The sequence below is a fragment of the Trachinotus anak genome, unplaced genomic scaffold (assembly GCF_046630095.1).
Source record: "Trachinotus anak isolate AG129_WGS33_773 ecotype Australia unplaced genomic scaffold, CSIRO_AGI_Tana_v1 ptg000028l, whole genome shotgun sequence".
NCBI classification, from domain to species: domain Eukaryota; kingdom Metazoa; phylum Chordata; class Actinopteri; order Carangiformes; family Carangidae; genus Trachinotus; species Trachinotus anak.
In genome coordinates, this window is record NW_027273879.1 from 7086627 (window position 1) to 7109175 (window position 22549).

At 39.4% G+C, this 22549-nt stretch overlaps 2 protein-coding genes across 3 annotated transcripts in view; one reads left to right on the forward strand and one right to left on the reverse strand.

The window, feature by feature from the left end:
* Positions 1–22549, reverse strand: part of grp (gastrin-releasing peptide) — a 26163-nt gene continuing 3614 nt past the window's right edge. Inside the window, exons 2-4 of one of the 2 annotated variants that reach the window (XM_071465509.1) lie at positions 1305–1420; positions 350–591; positions 1–255 (exon numbers count right to left, since the gene is read on the reverse strand). In XM_071465509.1, the coding sequence (XP_071321610.1) occupies positions 202–255; positions 350–591; positions 1305–1420 (412 nt within the window). In that variant the 3' untranslated portion in view covers positions 1–201. Of the gene's footprint in view, positions 256–349; positions 592–1304; positions 1689–22549 lie in introns of those variants that run through there. The other variant, XM_071465508.1, reaches the window with a different exon arrangement.
* On the forward strand, positions 5332–21719 carry znf532 (zinc finger protein 532). Its single transcript, XM_071465489.1, has 9 exons — positions 5332–9286; positions 12565–14965; positions 15974–16155; positions 16838–17014; positions 17680–17842; positions 18080–18397; positions 18636–18748; positions 19326–19464; positions 19579–21719. The coding sequence occupies exons 2-9, from the start codon at positions 12596–12598 to the stop codon at positions 20080–20082; spliced, it is 3966 nt and encodes a 1321-aa protein (XP_071321590.1). The 5' UTR covers positions 5332–9286; positions 12565–12595; the 3' UTR covers positions 20083–21719.

The following is a 22549-nucleotide window of genomic DNA, read 5'->3' on the forward strand; positions in this document are numbered from 1 at the left end:
GGCTTATGTAACATAAAGTTTTCAGGTCAGTCTGTAGCCAAACTGCTGCATGATATACATATTAGAAATCTGATAAAATAAACTTCTATTGGGTTTCCAGCATTTTCTTACAGCAGAAAAACTTCAGTGTTGCTATGTGATTACAGGGCACATGTTTAGTAGATAATGATGACTGTTTCTGAAACAGAACCCTTCTTGCCGTCAGGTGGAGTCATTGCCTTGCAGTTTCAAAGCCAGGAGAAGCAGGTCTGACATCTATAATGCAGGGATGAAATGGAGAAAGACATGTAACCATAACATAACAGGACTAACAGACACATAAATAAGGAGGTGAAATCCACAGACTGACCTCTCTGAGATATTTGTCTCTGTCCTCTTCTCTCCAGCCGCTGCGCAGTCGAAGCAGCCTGTCTGCAGTTTGTGGCTTCGTCTGTTTTAGGTTCTTTTGTTGCACCAGAGCCTCCATCAGACGCTCATATCGGTCCAGCTCTGTGACCCCAGCTGCTTCTGGGGGTGTGAGGTAGTCACTGTCAGGGTTTGTCTCCTGTACTTCTTCCAGGCTCTCAATGCTCTTCTTTCCCATCAAATGACCTGGGAAGTTGGACAGAGACGCATGAAGACCGATCTATGTTTGGTCAGTCTGATCAGCTACGTTTTGGTTAATGAACATTATTCCCGGCACTTATCTGTAATATCACATTTCACCACATAAGTTCACATTTTCACTACATATCAAGGCTAGTTGGTTGGAAAACTGTCTAATGCAGTGTAGTCAGTATATTTTTTCCCATGAAACAGCTTTCCTGTCTAGAAGAGGGTCACATTAGCTTAATTCAATTTAATTCAATTTACTGTAATTTAATTTATCTTTCTTTCATTGACCAGACTGGTAAAGCTGAGAAAAAATAAATGGATATCTATTATATTAAAAAAAAAAAAAAAAAAGAGCTGACACACAGGACATGAAGATCAATGCATATTGTCCTTCTTCTTATTATTAACATTAATATTCACATTAATATCAATATTATTGTTGTTATTATTGTCATCATCACCAATTTCAAATAAATGTATCAATGTACAACTATAATTATTATTAGTGAGCAAATATTTACTAGTAACAGTCCTGTAAAGCCTACAGAATTTGGGTTTCTAAAATATAGACAAGTTTTAGGCTAAAATACTGAACTTGATTTGCCTCAGATATTAGCACTTGTCGTGATGCATATTTCTAATTACATCAGACCAATGAAATGATCAATTAAGTCAAAGAGTCTCGTTATCTTGTGCAAAGTTTTTCTTACCCACTGCCCAGTGGTTGCCGCGGGGGTACATTTTCCCAGCAGCTGCCGCCGGACTCTCCGAGCAGTGCACCACACAGGGCGCCGCGGCCAGAATCATCAGAACCGGCCACACTGGTCTGCAAGTCCGTGAGTCGCACAAGCACACTCCGCCCATGTTATCAGAGATAAATGTCAGCTCTAAACAACGCTATATTAATCCTTGGATGCAGTTAATCAGCTTCGCCTAACTTTAGAAGATCTCAACCATAGTCGATTTTTTTTTTTTTTTTTTTTTTTTTTAATTTCTGTGAACCGACACCGCAGAGTGCGAGAGAGAAGAGCGCGTCCAGCTGCAGACTCGCTGAAGTTGCACTCCCGATGCCTTTGACAGAGGCGACTAGTAGGGAAAGTTAAGCGCCCCCCCGCTGATACAGCTGCACGTCAGCGGGTGTTTTTAAAAGTGCCGGTATCAGGATGAGAAAGTGATGGTGACAAGTTATCATCTGTAGCCAGTAATTATTATTGCGCGCTATTGTTTGTCCAGAGATTGCAGGGCGACCTCAGCAGGTGTCAACGTCATTTCACCACGATGGACGGGACGTGTGAGTAATTGCTTCCGCCTCAACATAATGCATAATGGGGAAAAACAGTGGTGGAAGAAGTGTTCAGATTATTTACTCAAGTAGTCCCACTGCAATGTAAAAATACTCTGTTACAAGTAAAGCCCTTCATTTGAAATCGTGCTTTATTAAGTGATGTGTTTCCTGTGAAATGCAGCCCACATAAAATGAAAGGTATTGATCATGCAAAACGGCCCCTTTCACAGTAGCCTACTATAATGGAATTATTATTTCTGAGACATTTTAGACGCATTTTAATGTTGAAGCTGGTTGAAGTGGAGCTAACTTTCAATATTTTATAAACCCTCTTTGTCAAAACCAAAACCTGCTGCCTACATTACCCACAAAGCCAAAAACAGCTGTGTCTGAGATTCAGGTGTATTATGCTAGTAGCAGCTAATGTATAGCCTCAAGCCTCTAACCTCAAGGAGAGATAAGCAGAGGGCTACATTGATCTGATGAGCTGACACACCACCAGATATTTTTCAGTTTGATGCTTGTAATCTTCAAACCAACCCGACACTGACTCAAGTGACATCACTTGAGCAATTCATCAGATTTCGCAGCGCTCCCCGTGAAGCCTCTTCGTACAAGTTTTCTTCACATATGCAGTTTATACATGAATTCACTAGTCCTGGTTAGTACTACAGAGAATGTGAAAACACTTTGCCCCGTGCCCTGTGGAGCTTAGCTCGCATTGCCTTAATAACTTTAACAACAACAAAAAAAAATTGTTACAAACTACACATTTAGCAGGCAAGGAATGTCTCATGACCAGATGCTATTGGTTGCATTATGGGACATGTAGGATCCTGCTGCTTTCCATTTTACTTTTCATTTCCATTCATATTTACCTTTACTTATTTGGCAGACGCTTTTCTCCAAAGCAACTTCTAAGTGAGGGACAAAGGCTGCAGTCCAGAAGGAGACCTCGGTGTAAGTGAGAGGTACTACATCTATAAGCTTCAATCTTTACCTTTAAAAAATATGTCTCTTGTAAGTCCTTTCAGTTCATTCCAAATCTTACACAAATACAAGTAGCCTACGTATAAAATGTTAGAATTATATATATTTTATATATATTTTATATATAATGGAAGTTTATATAAATGGAAGTTATATTTTTCTGATGAATTTACATTTTAATGTCCTTTGCATGTAATATCTTAATCAAAGCCGTCAGGTAATGATGTAATAAATGCCATATTTGCCTCTGAAATGTAGTGGCATAGAGGTGTATGTAGAACTGAATGGTAAATTCTCAACTAAGTACTTCAGATCTGTACTTAAGTACAGTGTTTCAATAAATGTACTAAGCTACTTCCCACCACTGGTACCACCATGTATGAACATATTTGTACATGTAAAAGTCTCATTCATTTCAAATTAAATGTATTAAAGTAAATGTAAAATCATGTAAAATGGCCTCTTTAAGAATATTACTATACATTATATTATGAGATTATATTACTGATGAATTAACATGTTGCCAGGTTGTTAACGATGTATAATCTTTAGCTGCAAAGTAAGGAGTAGGAACTAGAGTTGTGTACAGTACAAAAATTAATGGACCGAGTTATTTTCCACCAGTGGCTATAGCCTAAATTTATCCAATGAGTGTTTAATTCAAATGGTAAACAGACTTGAAACCACAACACCTGAAGGACATCCTAACCTTCTTTTTAACCTACTTCTGTTGCTTCTGTTTTTATTTTTATTTTCTTTAAGCAATCTGTGACGTTGTCTGTTGTTGCAGATAAAATGTATTCACTTGCAACTTTCTAAATATCACCTTGTTTTCAGAACAGAAGAAGTGACGCAGATTTTTTTAAAAATGTAAAAGGAACACAAGTCAAACAAGATGCCATGAATCACGATGATGAATAGCTTTGCTGCAGACAACACCTGCTGTGTGCTCACTTACAAGAATTTGACAAAGCAGCATATGTCAACTTGTTGTGTATGGCCTACATCATTTATCGGTACAGCTTATTACAGTGTACTGAACCCTCTGGAAAGGTCAACAGTTTGAATTAAGCAGTCCACAAACACAGTGAGGTGCCCACGCATGTGCCTGTGTGAAATTCTCATACTTGACTGATCCTTTTCATGACAGTGTTGACGTACAGATTGCTACAGGAAAAGAATAGATGGGGACAGATAAGGAGTCCATGCCCTCGACTGTGTGCATTTGCAGGTACGTAACATTTTGTGTTGAAAAGGTTGGAGGTTTCCTCTGGGTATTGTCAGGTCACAACCCCAAACACATCCCTGCAGGATATTAGAGAGTATCTCTGGCTCATAACATATCAGATCCTCATCCAAGGCTGACCTTAACAAAATAGGATGAGTCACCTATGGTCAAAGGGCAGCAACAGGTAGGAAGCAAAGAACAGTGCCATCTGAAATATTTGTTGCTTTATGTTAATATGAGACAACAAGGTCCTGCACATGATCGTGTACCAAGAAAATGTCTTAAGAAACCACTAAATACAAGGAATATGTAAACGTTATCACTGAAATACAAGATTCTGTATTGAGTTCATTTGTTAAAATCAAGATGAAACTACTAATAAAGAGGTTGTTTTGAAAGTGTATTATCCTAACAGGGTTATTTTGGTAGATATTGTTGAAATGGACCACTCTCTTCTAACATTAACTTAAAAAAGATCAAGGCTTCAAAAATCTCAAGCATACTACACAGTGAAGGTATGAACTTTGAGCTACCACATACTGAGAGGCTAAGGAGTTTTTACTGTTAACAGCCACTCTTGACTGATTGCCCGACTTTCATCACCTGCACTAGAGACCATTGCAATCACTTCAGGCCACATAATTAAACCAAATCTAATTGGTTTGAAAGTTTGAATAAGCATGGTCAGCTGCGTAATTCAGCATTTTGCATATAGAGCCTGGTAATTATAACTTTTGAGTGCACAAAGTGAGCTGTGAAGGTTTTATAACTTTATTCGAGTAAGAAAACTGTTCTTCACATATTGGTATGTGTATAACTTCAAAAAGCAATTAAAAGTCATTTCAAATACAAGAATGGACAACACTTTGATAAAATAATTCCAACTGTAAAATCCTTTTTTTAACTCTTAACTTCATTTATTGGGACTAGAGACACCAGGTGGCACTGTGGGGTGACTTTAGGTAGAACTTAGTCAATGTGTTTTTGTTTTTTTTTTGTTGTTGTTTTTTTTTATGATGAGTCCTGTGCTGTGATGAAAGCTGCATCCGTCACCTCAGTTTTAAGAATTGTATTACATTTGTGAAACATACTTAGAAGCATGAAACTATCAATTTTAGTGACATTTATAGATTATGTTTAGAATTTATTAATAGATATTATGAATACACTGCACTATTATTATCTCTATTGAACACGTATTACTTATATTAGCACATAATATAATTATTGTATTGTTACAAGTTTTGTCACACTAATTTGACTTATTTCATGTACAACACAGTAAGTGATGTTATGCTGAAAATCTTTCTGTTTTTGAGCTGTCAAAATGTCACCCATTCCGTTTTCCATTCACACTATTCATTCTTTTCAAATGTCATATGATACATTAAGTGCTCTGACTGTGGTGTCATGACTGTAATAATATTGTCTTTCTGAAAAGCAAAAATGAGCCATTTGTGGGAGGCCTTTCAGCAAGGGAGTGTCAATTATAATGGACAGTTTGACATTATGAGATCATTGCTGTTCGTCACAGTTTTGACTAAATCCAGTCTAGTCAGAGACCTCGAAAGTAGAACTGGGATTTAAAGAAACATATCGCTTTACTTTTAAATTGTTACACAGGAGACAGAGAAGCAGTAATAAATGATTAATCTATGTGTTACAAACAGGTTTTTAAACGTCAACTCAATCCAAATTATTTAACCTCTTAAAATTCAGTTTCCCCATTCCCTTTCAAAGTAGGGGAAATCATCTTATTCATCATCATCTGGGAGTAGGCTTCACATTTATACTCTGCAGTAGCTTGTTCCAGCTCCTCACTGAAGCTACATGAATGAAATTTTCAAACCCAAAACTCAAGTTTTTGTTGCTGTAAATGCTGTAGCTGTGTTGGACATTATTTAAACACACATTTCCCTAATGTGGACTTGGGGATCTCTGTCACAATTTAAAATGTTTGGCTGCACAGCATTAGGTTCCACTGATACTGAATTAATAAAAAGTGGTCTGGGCCCTCCCAAAAGCTGGTAAGATAATTAAAAGGTATAAGTTAAGCAATTAATTCTTACACTAAATTTTAGGGTTACAGGACATTATGAAGATAATATTAGTTTTTATAGGGCCACAAAATACTAAACATTTTAGGTCTGGACTTATAATACTACTAATACTATACCATGACATTCCATCATTGCTTGATCTAAGTGACTGGAATAAATGTACTGTATATAACAAGACAGGACTATCTGAACCACATTCATCACGTTCCTTTAGAAGCTTTAGAAGAAAGCGAAGCTCTCCAGTGATAAAACAAACATGCTAATCTTATGCAGGAAATTCTGGAATTTCAGGAAAATGGGATGGCAAGCTTATAGCAGGTCCCCTTTTGTAGCTTATAGGCGACATGAATGGAGGCAGAGTGACGTCATGTGACTGTGTGTCTGTTAGGGGTGGGGAGCACGGCAACCTCAGCCTACTCTCTGAATCTATCACACTGTAGAGAGGCAGGAGGCACCATAAGGGCCTTTAATGATATATATGCACATCTCCCACTGCCTTGCAGTGTATAAAATGCATTTGTGTTGTCTGATGAATAAATCTGGCATGGTTCTTAACATAATGCAGGCTAATTAGTTTATGCTGCAGCATTCATGGCTGCCTTTGATAGGTCTGCCAGATGTATCAAGGACTGGTAGCAGGCCAAAGAGAGACAGCCTTATTCTGCTGAAAGCCTCTCTCTGCAGTCTCCCAGGTAGGTTATGAAATACTTGATTTGATCGTGTTTTGTTTAGCATCTATAACATGTACTGTAATGTGAAGAAACCTTTTTACTATTTTATTATGTTGTTACTGATGTGTCAGTTTTCTGCGTCTCTGCTGTGTGGGCTACATGAAAAATCAGATTAGGAATCATGTTTGCAGGTGTGAAATTTGCATGAAATGGTTTAAATATGTTTAATGTTTATGAGAAATTGATGGCATTACAGTATGTGTACAGTTGCTTTTGCATCGCTTCCCCATACTAAATATGTATGGGTGTTTACAAGATTATAAGACACAAGACACAAGACTCTGTGACCTTGGCATACGCAGCATGCAGATGCACAGGGCCTAAACAGAGGCCTCAGCTATTTATATATGATGTTATTAAAATTTTAAAAAAATGTATCCCTGAAGAAAAAGGTGTAGGATCGAGACTAGTTTATCAGCACAATCCCAGGCTAACATTTTCCACTCAATGATATGGTTTTGCAATAGCACAGGCATAAGATATGAGCACAGTGTACATATGCAAGCCTTGATAATATTCTTCTCCCACTCATTTCCTTTTTCTTCCTCTACATCTCCCCCACCTCCCTCTGTCTCCATCTCCCTCTCTCTCTCTTCTGTCTCTGCACCAGCTGCTGCTGCTGCTCCAGAGCCAGAGTGGAGAGTCCCCTCACCCCCCCTGCACAGACAGAGACAAAAGGCCTGATTCGCCTGCTGAACACTGCCCCCTTTCTCCAGCCGTCCCTTCATGCACGGCCATGGTGGTGGCGGGGGCTTCAGGAAAAAAACGAGGCCTGGACTGGGACTAAAATCTAGGACTGACCCAGTGAAGGAGAGTGGGAAGAGGGGGGAGGGGAGGAGGAGGATGGGGGCTGGAATGGTTGGGGTTGAGTAAAGGCAGGTGCTGAGGCCTCCACAGGAAGACTTTTTTTTTTCCTGAATATCTCTGAGAGTGGAAAAAAATCTGACAAGGGTATGCCACATTTACCTCTATATATGCATGAACGCGCATGTTTATGTTTATGTGTGTCTCTGTGGCGGCATATGTGGGGTAGGGGTGGCATGTGTTTGATGGAAATCTGGGGAGGGAGGTGCATGAATGGCCTGTGTTTGCCTATTTCAGATTGTCTGTGTTGAGTTTTTACATTCCTTGTCTCTATGTCACAGTGCTGGGTGTAATGCTGCTGGGGGCTGCATGAAAGTTTTTAGTTTTCAGAAAGACTACCAGCGTGTCTGAGGTGAAAGCACTGGGGGCTCTGGTTGAGAAACAGGCCATGGCACCAGATTGAGCTTCTCCTACCATCATGGTTACCTACACTTTCTTCTTCTTTTAAATGTATTAAGTTGCTGTTATCATCAGTGATCATTTTGCACATGATTTTAACCTTATTTCTTTTCAAATTTTACACCATGTAATATATATTTCTTGTTTACATGGTGTTGTTTTTGTCATTTTATTTACTGTCCCCTGTTATTTTATTTGTGTGAATGTAACTGTGCTCACCCAAACATCATCTGTTTGTGCATTGTTGTTGTGCATTGATGTATTTTTGTGGACTAATTTTATGGCAGTGCAGGCGATTAGACACAGGAATCTCCTTACACCACATCTCCTTCTGTCTATAAAATATGTGTTATTGTTTCACTTCATCTATATGACAATATACATGTGGTTTGGTCAAAAATGTCGCAGTATTTCTTGGGAGGTGGTTACAGTGCTTCTGCCTGTGTGTTTCTGAGGCCGTATTGCAGCACAGGGCTTTATGTTGGGTGACCGGAACCAGCTGAAACCGGTTTGAGGCAGACGGAGGGCTGACAGGAACAATGCTGTCTCTGTGCTCCACTGAGGGATAGAGATAGCCCAGGCTACTCCATGGCAGCCCTTCACAGCTCAGCCACTGGCTACCATGGCACAGGGACAGACCCTGCTGCTGCTACTGCTGCTGCTCGCTGCTGGCTGGATGTTGGTGTGCTACGCAGCTTGGGAAGATTTGGGAAGGGACGAGGGCAGGGGGACGTGGCTGGCTAGGAGTCTATGAATCTGAAGCCTAGAGCCTGCCTCACACACACACACACACACACACACACACACACACACACACACACACACACACACACACACATATGCAGGAGCATGATCTATCTGTCTGTTTGCATGTCTGTGTGCTGCTAGTGGTGCAGAGAATGACTAAGGAGGATCCTTACCAGGACCACCAGCACTCACCAGACCCATGGATGTAACCTGACCCTGTATTCTGGGCCTTTGCCTGGTTGGAAAAGAAACTGGACTTTTTTTCCAGGCAGGGTGGGGTGGATGGCTTTTTGTGGGTTAGTAGTGTTGTGACTGTGTTTGTTGCAGGATGGAAGGAAGGAAGTAAAGAAGGTTTGGCTAGTGGCTGGAGAGGGACGGAGGAAAGAGGGTGAGGAGTGGCTGATTCACTTGCATGTTTCCACAATTGTTATTTTCCATTCTCTTTACTGAGATTGTAGTAGTCTTTTACACAGAGTGTGGATTTCAGGTGATAACAACGCATGTGTATTAAACTGCTGTTGCTGAGAGGGGGTTCTGTGTTGTGTATTTTTCATATTTGTCTGTCTTTAACCTTCATTTACTTCCTACGTCAGGCTATTCTGGCTGTCATGGCTGTGACTAGCTCCTCTTTCCACCAGGCCTTTCTCTCTCTGCTGCAGCTACACACAGCTCAGCAGCCATTTTTTCCCCCTCACTGCATTTCTCGTCTGCTCTCTCTCTCTAACATTTCTCCCTCTCTCTATCATATTTTAATGCTTACTCCCTCATTTTACCACTCCTATCATCTGGATCGAGAATGGTTGCATTTTGAAACCTAGGCTGAGGCTAGAGGATTTGGTTCTGTTTATGAGCAGATGTGGTTGCCATGCATTTGGATCAAAGAGCAGCAATGATTTAACTGCACGTATAAGCAGCACAGCTCCATGTGTGTCTTTTGTCCCCAACACCATTAATACATACAGATATTTCAGTCCCATCATATGGTTTTTGCAGTGCTCACTATGTAATATATATAAAATAACCCACTGAAAGCAAAGTGTTTCTTATAAAACTATGACATTTTCCTTATAGCAGTGACTAACCAGAACATGTTCTGTGACCATTGGTTGTTCCTGATGAATAAACATAAACTTGTGCTTCTTGAAAGCATGATCATCTTTAGATCTTTTCAATATCGCCTTATCAAAAGCCTTTTCTTCTGTCATCATGTTGATATTTATACTTTATATTGCCTTCAGCGAAAGCATTGTTTACATGCTATATTCACTCCCAAACCAGCAGACAAGTGCCAGTCCACTAATAGTAAAATTACTCAAATTGCAAGCACACTTATCTTCTATACTCTATTGATCCCGTCATTCATCTGATTATATATTAGAAAATATATATTCAAGAGGAGGAACTCTTCAGTCAAATGTATTTCATTAGCACACTGGCATACTGTTTTGTTTCTCCCCATTTGATTTGTCATAATTATGGCAATGCTGAGCATGTAGTGACTGAAGAGGGAAAATGCTTTGCTGATTACCCACATTTAATGTCATCAAAATGTCACATCTACCCCCCATGAGGACCAGCATGTGGCTCTTTGGTGTTTCTCTCTGAAGACACTCAATGAAGTCACCTGATGTAAGGACAAATGTGGGAGAAACAGGTCTAATTCTACGTGCTTGTATGTACATAATATACATCAGCTGGACTCATTCTTTCAGGAGCTTTGCATCTGCGTGATGCACAGTTCGCTCTGAAGAGGGAGGAGGAGCGAGCACTCAGCTCAGTCTGCTAACGAAACATCAAGCACCAGAAAGCAGTGACTAAGTCATGGCAGACGAGGTTTTTCACAGGCTGTACTGTAGTGACAAATGAAACTACAAAACTAAAGCTTGACTGAATAATGTTCCCTAATTCACAACAGGTGATACTGTTTTTCACAGAATATAGGGGGGAATATATATATATATATATATAGATAGATAGATAGATAGATAGATAGATAGATAGATAGATAGATAGATATATAGTGAATTCCGTGGCTTCTTCGCAAACAACAATAAATGAAAGAAAGGGTGCCACTATCCCTTTCCTGTACCCTTTGTTAAAGTCAGTTAAGTTGATCTTTTATTGTGCTCTATTGTATTATCATAAGGGAAATAACACAGACTGAAAATGAATGTACAGCTAAAATCTTTTCCATTGATGACAAAGAAGAGTCTGTTGTCTGTGAAACAACATCCATACTATTTTGTATTTTTGTGACATTTTCAAACAATAAAATAGATTAATAAGGATAGAAAAATATGACTCATCACATACCTTTACCCTTCCATTGCACATATGGCATTGCATATAGAGCCATAAATGAGTGTATTGCACTAATCGTCAATTGGATGTGTCAAAATCTATTACTGGTCATTCCTGACAGGAGGAAAATGTTATATCCTGACTATAATCTAGTAAATATTGTCTTTAATGCCACATCAATTACACAGACAATAGATGTATTGCTCTTTGGCCAAGCTTGGCAACACTGACAACAATATTTGAGTAGTAGGTACATGTATTGCATCATGCTGCAAACAGAATCCAATAGTACAGGGCTGAACACTGTAATTATTCTTTTATAAACTGCCTCATGTAATCAGTGCTTTAAGAAATGTGTTGAACAGCTGTTTCTATTACAGTCAACAGTCTTTAGATTAGTAAAGATGAATGCTATCAATTACTTTTACTGACTGGAATCAGCAGTATCCATCGCCCCCATCAAAGCATCCCAGAAATTCAATTCTAAAATTTGAATATTATTCTATTTTATTTCCTTTATCGGCTCAGACTTGGTTTTTTTATTCTTTTAACATCCACAATTTGTGATTTCCCTATGGATTACAGATTTCTGCATTACTGCCCTCATGGCCCCATGCCACAATCTGTTGAAATACTCATGAACAGGATTATACTGCAATGGCCTTAGTCTTTATTGTGCATATCTTGATGAATTCAGTGTTGATAAATGTGCTTCTAAATTTGGAGAGCATTACAAAGAATTGCCCTGCAAAATAGCACCAATTTCTGCTCTGCCATCCATCACTAAAAGAAAAGACCTGATTTGGGACCATTACTGGTTTCAGGATGATATTTGTCAGCATGGTTATCTGTTTATTACACAACATGGCGCTTTCCATCATGGAAACTATGGGTCATATAATCCAAAACTATTATTAGTTTTTGTGTCAAATAATAATAAACAGATTACCATGAAAACGACTAAGCATATTTAGCACCAAAACACCAAAACACAAGCGATCAGCTGTATTAGTATACCGTGTCAATCTGTGACCTGTTGTGCCGAACAGAAATACATCACACCAATTTTTGTCTCTTCTGTTATTATGCCATAAAAGACAATATCTGTTGCAGCTACAATAATAAATATGATCACATTCAGTTATGTTTTTCCTCTCTACATAATTATGCAATATTGAAATTAATTTACAATTATCTGATACAAATGTAACTATTGACAAGACAGTATGAAGAGTTTCATTCCAAAATGTGAAACCTTGTCCAGCATGTTAAAGAGCTCATCATAGCATTATATAAAGTTGATTGAAGTAGATATGAATTTAGTTATGTTATTTTACTAATTATTCGGAAAACTGTGCTCCCCAGGTGATCTCTTCATCAAAACAGGAGCAGGACCATGGGAGATATGAAGACGCCAGACTTTGATGACCTTCTGGCGGCCTTCGACATCCCCGACATGGTGGATCCAAAAGCCGCTATTGAATCTGGCCCCCATGATGAACATGATGGACAGCTCAAGCAACCCAGTGGTGGGGTGACTACAAATGAAGACGAGGCCCACCATCCCTCAGCAACAGGACACGACGTTGGTGTTAGTGTCATTGTCAAGAATATCCGAAACACAGACAATAGTGAACATGGTGGAGCCATATCAGACAAGGATGGACAATTTCACTCTCATCCTCAACCCAATTCTGTTGGTACTTGCAATGGACTTCAAAATGGTTTCTTGCCTGGCATACCACCTGGTTCTTACACCAAGAACGGATGGAAAGGTCCCAGGGATCAAGGGCAGCCAGTTAACAACCAATCATCTACCTTCAATCAGTTCAGCCCCATCTCCAGTGCTGAAGAGTTTGATGAAGATGATAAAATTGAGGTTGATGACCCCATGGACAAGCAGGTTGGTCAGTCATTCTTTAGGTCCACTACTAAGAGAGAGGACCAGAATCCAAAATCTCTGATATCAGTGAACAATTTGTCTAAGCCTAGAGCAAACAGAGACCAAGAACATGATCAAAACAACAACAATAATAATGGCACACTGGGAGGTTCCAAGACTAAGGATTCCCCTCAGTCAAGTTTACCCAAAGAGGAACTCAAGGAAACTGTCTTCAAGTCTCAAGGTCAGGAGTGCAGGGAGGCTGAAAATACATCGGGGCCTGTTAATGTGTCCAGTATCCCCCAGGTCAAAGTCAAGTCCTCTGCAAAACTTTCATCCTGTATAGCAGCCATAGCAGCCCTCAGTGCAAAAAAGGCTAGTGCTACAGACGTGAGTGTTTTGGATTCTCCTACAACACAGAAAGAATCCATCAAAGCCCATGAAAATCCCAGAGCTCCAGAGAAGCCACAGGAGAACGAGTCAGCCCTAGAGTTTGCAAAAAGGCTGCTAACAAGACCACAAGACAGCCCCTCTAGTGTCACCAGTGAGGGTAGCAGCAAAGGTTCCCCTGCATCAAGCACAGACACCACCCCAGTCATTCCAAAAGTCAGGATTAAAACAATCAAGACCTCATCTGGACAGATCAAGCGAACTGTCACCCGAGTTCTCCCAGAGTTTGATCCTGAGGGTCTGAAAAAAGGAGAGAATAGCCCATCTATCACGGCAACCACCAGTGCAATTTTGTCATCTCCCACAAAGCCCTCTTTGACAACAACAGTTGTAGCCACCACTGGAGGCCCTTCAATTGAAATAACCAAGCAAATGACTATTAAACCTGTAGCGACAGCTTTCCTGCCGGTCTCTGCAGTCAAGACAGCTGGTTCGCAAGTCATCAACCTCAAGCTGGCTAACAACACCACAGTCAAAGCAACAGTCATCCCTGCTGCATCAGTGCAAAGTGCCAGCAGTGCTATCTTGAAAGCTGCTAATGCCATCCAACAACAGACTGTCATGGTGCCTGCCTCCAGTCTGGCCAATGCAAAACTTGTGCCAAAGACAGTTCATCTTAGTAACCTCAACCTTCTGCCTCAGACTGTATCCTCCGCTGCCTGTGATCTCCAACAGGCCCTGTCCTCCTCCAAACATAGCCAGCAACAATCACAAGTCAAACAGCAGACAATTCTCACTGGCCAGGTCTCAAAGAAAGTCTCTAGGGTTCAAGTGTTCACTAGCTCTCAAAGCTCTGTGGTGGACGCTTTCAATAAAGTATTGAGCAGCATAAATCCTGTCCCTGTATACGTCCCGAACCTCTCTCCACCAACCTCAGCCTGTATCTCTCTACCCTCACGTGGATACAAGTGCCTGGAGTGTGGAGATTCATTTGCTCTTGAGAAGAGCCTGGCACAGCACTATGAACGTCGCAGTGTGCGAATCGAGGTCACCTGCAACCACTGTACCAAAAGTCTAGTGTTCTACAATAAATGCAGCCTTTTGTCTCATGCCAGGGGCCACAAGGACAAAGGAGTTGTCATGCAGTGTTCACATCTAATCCTAAAGCCCATCCCTGCAGACCAGATGATAACCACATCATCGTCATCATCATCATCATCATCATCAGGCCCACCACACATGACCAGTACCACCTCTGTTTCCCAAACCCAGGCACCTACAAGTCAAATCCCAGGCAAAGGTGCTGTCAGTGGTTCCCAAACTGCAGTGATTTCAGCTCCATGCAGTGCTCCTCTTGTGGCAGCTATGCCCTTGGAGGACGATGCATCAAAGCTCTGCAGGCACAGCCTAAAATGCCTGGAGTGTAATGAAATGTTCCAGGACGACAGCTCGCTAGCCATGCACTATCAACAGGCACCAGAGTCCAGTGGGCAGGTGTGTATATGTATGTATGGTGTGAACTGTAACATCATTTGGTTTCATTTAGTTTTCAGAATTCTAATATGACTACTGCTAGATGTATTGATTACCACAGTACAGTGAGGTATGAAGTGTTGTAGATCTGCTACACAGTGTGATTTAACTTAACTACTACTTAAATACTGATTTTATTTTTGGCCACTCAGGGGCAGTGGAAACAAGATGTAAGCATAATCTTTTTATGATGTTACTGAAAAAGTGTTGGCAGTTGTCTATTTACACATGCAGCAGTTACAAAGCAACATAAGAATTCATTTGGAATCATTGTTTCTAGCAAATTTAAGTCCATTATTCATGATCTGTTAGCTCTATTTTTGGTCTCCACAAACTCCTGAGGGAAACATTTGGTTTTTTAGTAGATAAATGCTCTACTACATTCACCAGCTAGTAACTTAATATGTCTGTCTCCTGTTTGGTGCTGAGCAGGTAGTGTACAGTTGTTTTTTTTTAGCTTTTTCACTGAAAATAGTTGCCTGCTGCAGAAGATAAGCACTGAGAACCAAAACAGTAAAATCGTGGGCTGGAGATGCATGTTGTTATAAAAATATTGATAATAGAATCACATGCTTTATCACTTACTTCTAGTGTTACTGCGGAAGTACATAGTTTTTATTTGGACTATTTCTTCAATAACAAAAATAGTTCAAAGGAAAACCATTCATAATGAGGTCTGTCGATTATGAGTATTTTCTTTATGTAAAGACATATTGATGTTTTTTGAGTTTGTTTAATATAATTTTTCACATCTTTGGAAAATAAATAAAATGCTGTCACACAGGTAACATGACAAGATGAATGTGAGAAAAAGTGTTTGTGAATTGGTTGACCTGACCCTTTACTGTTTTGAGGAATGGATAATACGATCCTTCATGTAAAATAGGGTAACCCCTCAGGATGCAATCATTTCAGTGCCATGTTAAAGCACAGCTGATATTTTTTATCTTCTCTTTCCTGTGCCCATAGAAAACGTGCACTATCTGCCAAATGCTTCTCCCAAATCAGTGCAGTTTTCTGTCACATCAGCGAATCCACCAGCACAAGTCTCCTTATATCTGCCCCGAGTGTGGTGCCAGCTGCCGATCTGTCCACTTTCAATCACATGTCACCAAGAACTGCCTGCATTACACCCGGAGAGTCGGTTACCGGTCAGTCCACCTTAATTAAGTTCATAACATTATTAATATGCATTTTAGCTTTCTCATGTTCTGTAATATATAGTTCCCAAAGTTTTAGAGAAAATACATTCAACTTTAATTTCTGTACTGTTTTTTCTGTTAAGACTTTAAGACTCTTTTTTTGGATATAAATATCTGAAAAACAAGTTCACAGTATTTACCATTGAGAAGTGTTCTTCTCTGGTAAGTGGTTATACACTGACTTAAATGTCTCTCAAAGTGCCATTTACAATGTCATTTTTAATTACACTTATTAGTACATTATCTTTGCTTCAGCTTGACAATGCCATTTCACCTCAAGTGACATCATTCACAATGAAATTTATGGGGAAAATGGTCACAATTTCTATGTGGAGTCACTCAATGTAAAACCCATTAAAAACGGAATACTCAGTATCTGACCAATTATAGTTCAATTATAAGTCTTGTCTATCAAAATTCTATGAAATGAAGGCTGTCTCTGCATATCAATAATAAATTCAAAAATGTGACATTGCATCCCACATGCTTGCAAAACATGGTGAATTTTAACTTTGAAATATATTTTTTTAAAAAAGAGGAATGAGTTAAACTGATTTGTGCTAATCTAAAATCTCATTATAGTCTAACCTTTTCTCCTTCTGTCCTCTGTCTCCATTCCTTCTCCCTCCAGCTGTACACACTGTAGTGTGATCTTCGCTGATGTTGCAACTCTAAAGTCCCACGTCCAGAGCACTCACAGTGAGATCTTCTATAAATGTCCTCTCTGCCCTATGGCCTTCAAGTCTGCGCCAGGCACACACTCCCATGCATATACACAGCATCCAGGAGTGAAGGCAGGAGAGGCCAAGTAGGTCTTTACATACTTATAATTTATATAAAATGTTTTAGTTTTATGTAAGATTAAAGACAGCATTCAGTAAAAGTATATCACAATTATTGTTATAAGTATGTATTTTAAGTACTCAAAACTGAGTTCAATGCTATATTAAAATCTATAAATGTTTAAATAAAAATAAAATTTACAGTACACGATATACAAAATATACATAATATGCAGAATACACAAGCTCTTTCCTCAAGAAGAGTCCAACCCCACACTTGCACTTCCTTTCACACAGGAGCACACCATTGTAAGCCAATACCCATGTCCAATTCATTTCTCATCCTCGCTGCTTCATCAGTAGCAGGATTTGTGGGTGTTAGACACAGTGGCTTAACATTGGTTTGTTTTTTCCACATGGCAACCTTTCACTGACTTACATACTGTCCATCATCAGCCCTACTGACGACTCAAGTGTTTAGCAGCAGGTGTTCTTGCACCACTGGGTTTGGCCATGGTTGTGCCTCAAGCCTAAAGTTGAATTCATCTAATGTCAAACTGAACTGAAACATCTATTTCAATATGTTTAATTATTTGTTCATATCTTTAGGTGCAAGAATACAACTGCAGTCGAATGTTTAACATCCAACATTGCACAATTTTTAAGGACACTGTCTTCTTCTGTCTTTCAGGATGATCTATAAGTGCTCCATGTGTGATACTGTGTTCACTCTGCAGTCCCTGCTCTACACCCACTTCGACCAGCACGTTGTCAATCATAAAGTTTCAGTGTTCAAATGCCCCGACTGCTCCATGCACTACGCACAGAAACAGCTCATGTTGGACCATATCAAAGTATGCATAAAAAGCAGTTATTTTAGGCATGATTCATAATAATCCACTTTTTATGCATCCCAGCCTAGTTTAATGAGTCTGAAATAAAACATCATGCTGTGTGTACATAACAATACTATTTTTAATACAATTTTCAAAGCCAGTCCTTTGAGTTAGACTACTTAGTTCAGTCTAGATATTTTTAATATTTCACATTACAAATTCATAATTATAACTCAATCTGCATACCCTTTCCAGGCCATCCACGGAACCCTGAAGACCATCGAGGGTCCACCAAACCTGGGCATCAACCTTCCTCTCAGCACCAAGCCCACTAATTCCAACAATACCAACAGCAACAGCCAGAGCAATAATAACAACAAGGATGGAGGAAACGTCAATAGTCAGGACAAGGGAGAAAAGAAACCTCCACCCTCACCACTGAAGAAAACCAACAGTAACTGCTCAGCCGATCTCAAGAACCCACCCAGCTCAGGATATACGTGTGGAGACTGCAATACCCTCTTCAGTTCCAGGGAGGTCTTTGTGGCCCATATGAGGCGCGAACATGGCAAAGTGAATATTTGACTCCATTCTCATAAGGAAGTTTTCAATTTCTCACATGAACTGGAGACAAAAACAAACTTAACATATACACAAATAAAAGAAACTGTCACACAAATGTATTTAAGCCACGCTGGTGTTCATTCACCTATGTGGAGCCTGGAGAAGCACAATTCTAGCTTTAGAAAGTTGATGTTGTTGAAGCATTTTCTTTTTTGGTATCTTATGCATTCTCCCACTCATATTGCAGATCTTGAAGAAGCACCCATGTCGACAATGCGACAAGTCCTTCAGCTCCTCCCACAGTCTCTGTAGACACAACCGTCTCAAACACAAGGGGTTGAGGAAGGTCTACACCTGCCCGTGAGTAGACCCACTGATCCTTGAGAGCTAAGCATGTTCCCAGTGCAAATCTGAACACTGCGCAAACAACTAATGTGTAGCCTGTAACTGTACGAGTCGTGCTCTTGTCTGTACAGGAGTTGCTATTGCTCTTTGACACTATAGTGGCCGATTTGGACAAATCTGCAGCAAACACGCTAGAAAGGCCCCTGCTGCTGAAAGCCCCCTCCCCATTCACCTCATCTTTAAAAATACATTGGCTGTCTGGTTGCCAGTGTTCACCAAGATTGTGCAGCAGCTGCAATTACACTGTAGGTATAGCAGAGCAGCAGCAGCGCGATTGATTGTCATGTGAGAGTACCTGTTCTGTCAGACGAACAAGAGACATACAACTAAACAATGCAGCTAAATCCCCTGATGTGCAGATAAACTCTTACACTTTACCTAACTAGTATACTTCCATAGCTTACAATCCAAAGTGGAAATATAACAACCTTTAATAAAAATGAAAAATGTATCTACATTTTTTTTATTGTAAAATAATAGAAAGCTAACTCTGCTTGTAAGGGATTATTGTTATTTTATTGTACTTTGATAGGCACTGTCCAGCTCTCAGTCAGCCATTCACTAAAAGAGTGCTGCTGGATCAGCACATTCAGCTGATGCATGGAGTCAAAGACCCACAAGGGAAGACTGTCAACTCTGATCTTATGGAGGCTTTACCTGACAAGGAAACGGTATGATGGCACAAATTTGCTTAACTATAACTAACAGTCATTTATCAGAAGTATAAGGCTTTGAATAATTTTACAAGAAGTGTATTTCACGTCTCCTCTCATCCACCTCTACAGACCCCCAGCCCGAAAAGGAAGCCAGAAGAGGATGAGGGGTCTCCGGGTTTGAACTCCAGGGGCTCAGACTCACAGCCTTTGAAGAGGCTCAAGGTGAACATCCTCAAAGTTCACAAGTGTGCCGTCTGCGGTTTCACCACTGAGGACATCGCTGCTTTCCACAAACACATTCCCCAGCACAAGTCCGATGGCTCGTCCTACCAGTGTCAGGAGTGCGGCCTGTGCTACACCTCCCACCGCTCGCTGGCCCGACATCTCTTTATTGTCCACCGGCTGAAGGAGCCGCAGGGTCTCGCCCGATACAACGGACGGGGCAAGGATGACGATGAGAGTCAAAGGGAGAACCAGATGGACGTTACAGACGAGAACAATGATGGAACACCAAATACCAAATGCAAAGTGTGTGGGAAGATGTTTGAAACAGAGGGAAACCTGAATACTCACATGAGGACACATGGGATGGCGTTCATAAAGTCAAAGAGACTGAGCGCGGCTGAGAAGTGAGAAGAACTCTCTTTTTAACATTTCCATCTAAAGCAACACTGTTGTTTTACACTTAAACAGTTTGTTAAATTGTTGCAGACATCGTACAGTATCTCAATTGGCTGTGGTTATGCTGTATATACGTAATGTACATGTAGCACACGACAACATGTATAAAACATACACACAAAAATATGTAATATATGTCAAATTCACTGTCTTAAATGGAACAAGATGCTTTTTTGTACACACATAGATGTTTCTATAGTTCCTTGAATAGATCTTTTTTTATGGAAGAGCTTTTTATTTTCAACTGTTTCCACTGTTGTCTTCTCACTAGGATTAGATGATGTATGGATATATGTAATGTTATTCCTCATTCAGTCAGCAGTGTTCTGAATTCTTAATGCTGCTAATGTCCAATGAATGTCTGGTAGAAAACTTTGGGAGACTGAGGTTTCCCCAGTAAATGTCAGATCTAGCTGAGGTGTTCAATTTCATCTTAAAAGTTGAGTGGAAGTGGCATTGAGCATTCTTTATTCTTTCAGTTTTATTTTTTTTTTATTTCATGGATAAGTAATATTTCTCTTTGAGCACTTTTTGGCTTCAACAATAAAACCCTGGTCTCCTTCTAATTTTACACCCTAAAACAATTGATCCTACAACTAAATCTCTACAGTTTTGAGCTACAATTACATGGAATATCAGAAGATTTCAGGACAATCACTTAAAGATAAAGCCTATCTTCAGCTGCATTTCCATATTACCATGTCAAGTTATTATCATTTACATATCAAATGCACATACAACAATTTAAAGAGTTTAAAGCTCGGTTTTGTGGATGAATATGTCAAGCATTATATATCAGAAACAGGGTTAGGGTCTTTTAAAGACAACCATATGGGCCAAATTTTAATTTGCTTTTAAAAATGTATTTTGTAAAAGGCTGTGAAACTTTGTATGTTGATGTTTCATTCCTGTCTTAATGTACTATAAATGGCAGCTCTTTTAGATTACAACTTATTTACCTAAATATTTAAAATATAAGATACAAAGCACTTGTCTCTCTTTTAACTGCAGTCTTCTTTATAGTATAGTTCATCTGTCATTAGAACACAATAAAAATAAAATTCTAATGATCCTGTATTTCATAACTAATGTCAACATTATCAGTTTTTGTCTTTTTGTTTCCTTTCTACATTTCTTCAGTCTGTGGTTCTTTGATCTATATTGAAATCATAATGAATGTTCACAGACAGTATTACGTTGATAAAAACATCTAAACTGAAGAAAAACCTCTTCGAATGTAAACTTGGCTGTGAGACAAATTTTTTTATTTCCGACAACCAGTTCATGTAAATGAACATAACTTTCAATCTGTATTCTCACTTTAAGTGAGAATACAGATTGTTTTCCATCACTTTCTTTATTCCAAGCATCTCCAAAACCCATCGTCATTCATTTTTGAACAGTAATTTTTCTACTCTGACAATAAGACTGTCTCGCGCTGTTAAACTGCATGTGAGAATCAGTCTGTGAATTGTTTGTTGATTAGAATGTGTCTTGCCGCTGCTGCTGCTGCTGCTGCTGTTTTTAGACATTTCTGATTGCTTGTGTACAAAGCTGTTCTTAATGTCAATAAATGATGGAACCTGCCAGGGACAAGATCTGATGTCAACTGCACATACGACATCAGCTCTTCTCTATGGAAATATATCAGAAATTGTCTTGTGATCATTCATATTTATGCATTATTACTGTGAGGTCTAAATGTTGGATTTTGATAATGGGTGTATTGAGATGAAATTGCCCTGCAACGTACTAAATAGTATTAGTTTCATATGAACAAATAGGCTTTCACAAAGCCCTCTCTTTTGAATGACAGCAGTAATTTTATGAGTAATATTAAATTTCACCTACATTTAACCAAACACTAAATACCAAGCCTTTTTTCATATTACTAATTTGCAAGAAAAATATTTAAACGAACATTACTCCCCCCAAATTCCATTTCTTATCAATAAGTAAATATCTTTCATAAAAGCATCAGAAAATGTGTTTTCCCCAGGCAACTAAAGCAGGATCGACATGGTCTTGCTTTGCATCTAGTTGAGCTTAAACGATCATCATGGCTAATTAAATACTGTATTAGTCAATATTTGAACTGAAACATGGGAGGGATTTGCGATTTAAATATTTAACCAAAACCAAAATTCTTCCCTAATCTTAAAGCTGCAGTAATTTTATAGTAACGGTGCATCACATGACTACATGTCATGTGAAAGGGAATGCTCATAGCGATGAACCCAAAGAAAGTTATCACCCCTTTCAGCTCATTATTTCGGTTTTACTGCTCACAGCTTTATTGTTTTGATTCACTTCCACTGCTCTCACTGACCCAAAAAAGCTCTGATAAAAATCACTCTACGCTACCTGCCCAGCACCAAACAGCAGACAGATCTGTGCACACAGACGTGAGACACATATT

Bases quoted from the DNA above. Each gene is read 5' to 3' on its own strand.
- znf532 (XM_071465489.1), top strand. From the start codon at position 12,596: ATGGGAGATATGAAGACGCCAGACTTTGATGACCTTCTGGCGGCCTTC. The intron at 14,966-15,973 runs GTGTGTATATGT...CTGTGCCCATAG, and splicing joins CACCAGAGTCCAGTGGGCAG to AAAACGTGCACTATCTGCCA. The intron at 17,015-17,679 runs GTAGGTCTTTAC...TCTGTCTTTCAG, and splicing joins GTGAAGGCAGGAGAGGCCAA to GATGATCTATAAGTGCTCCA.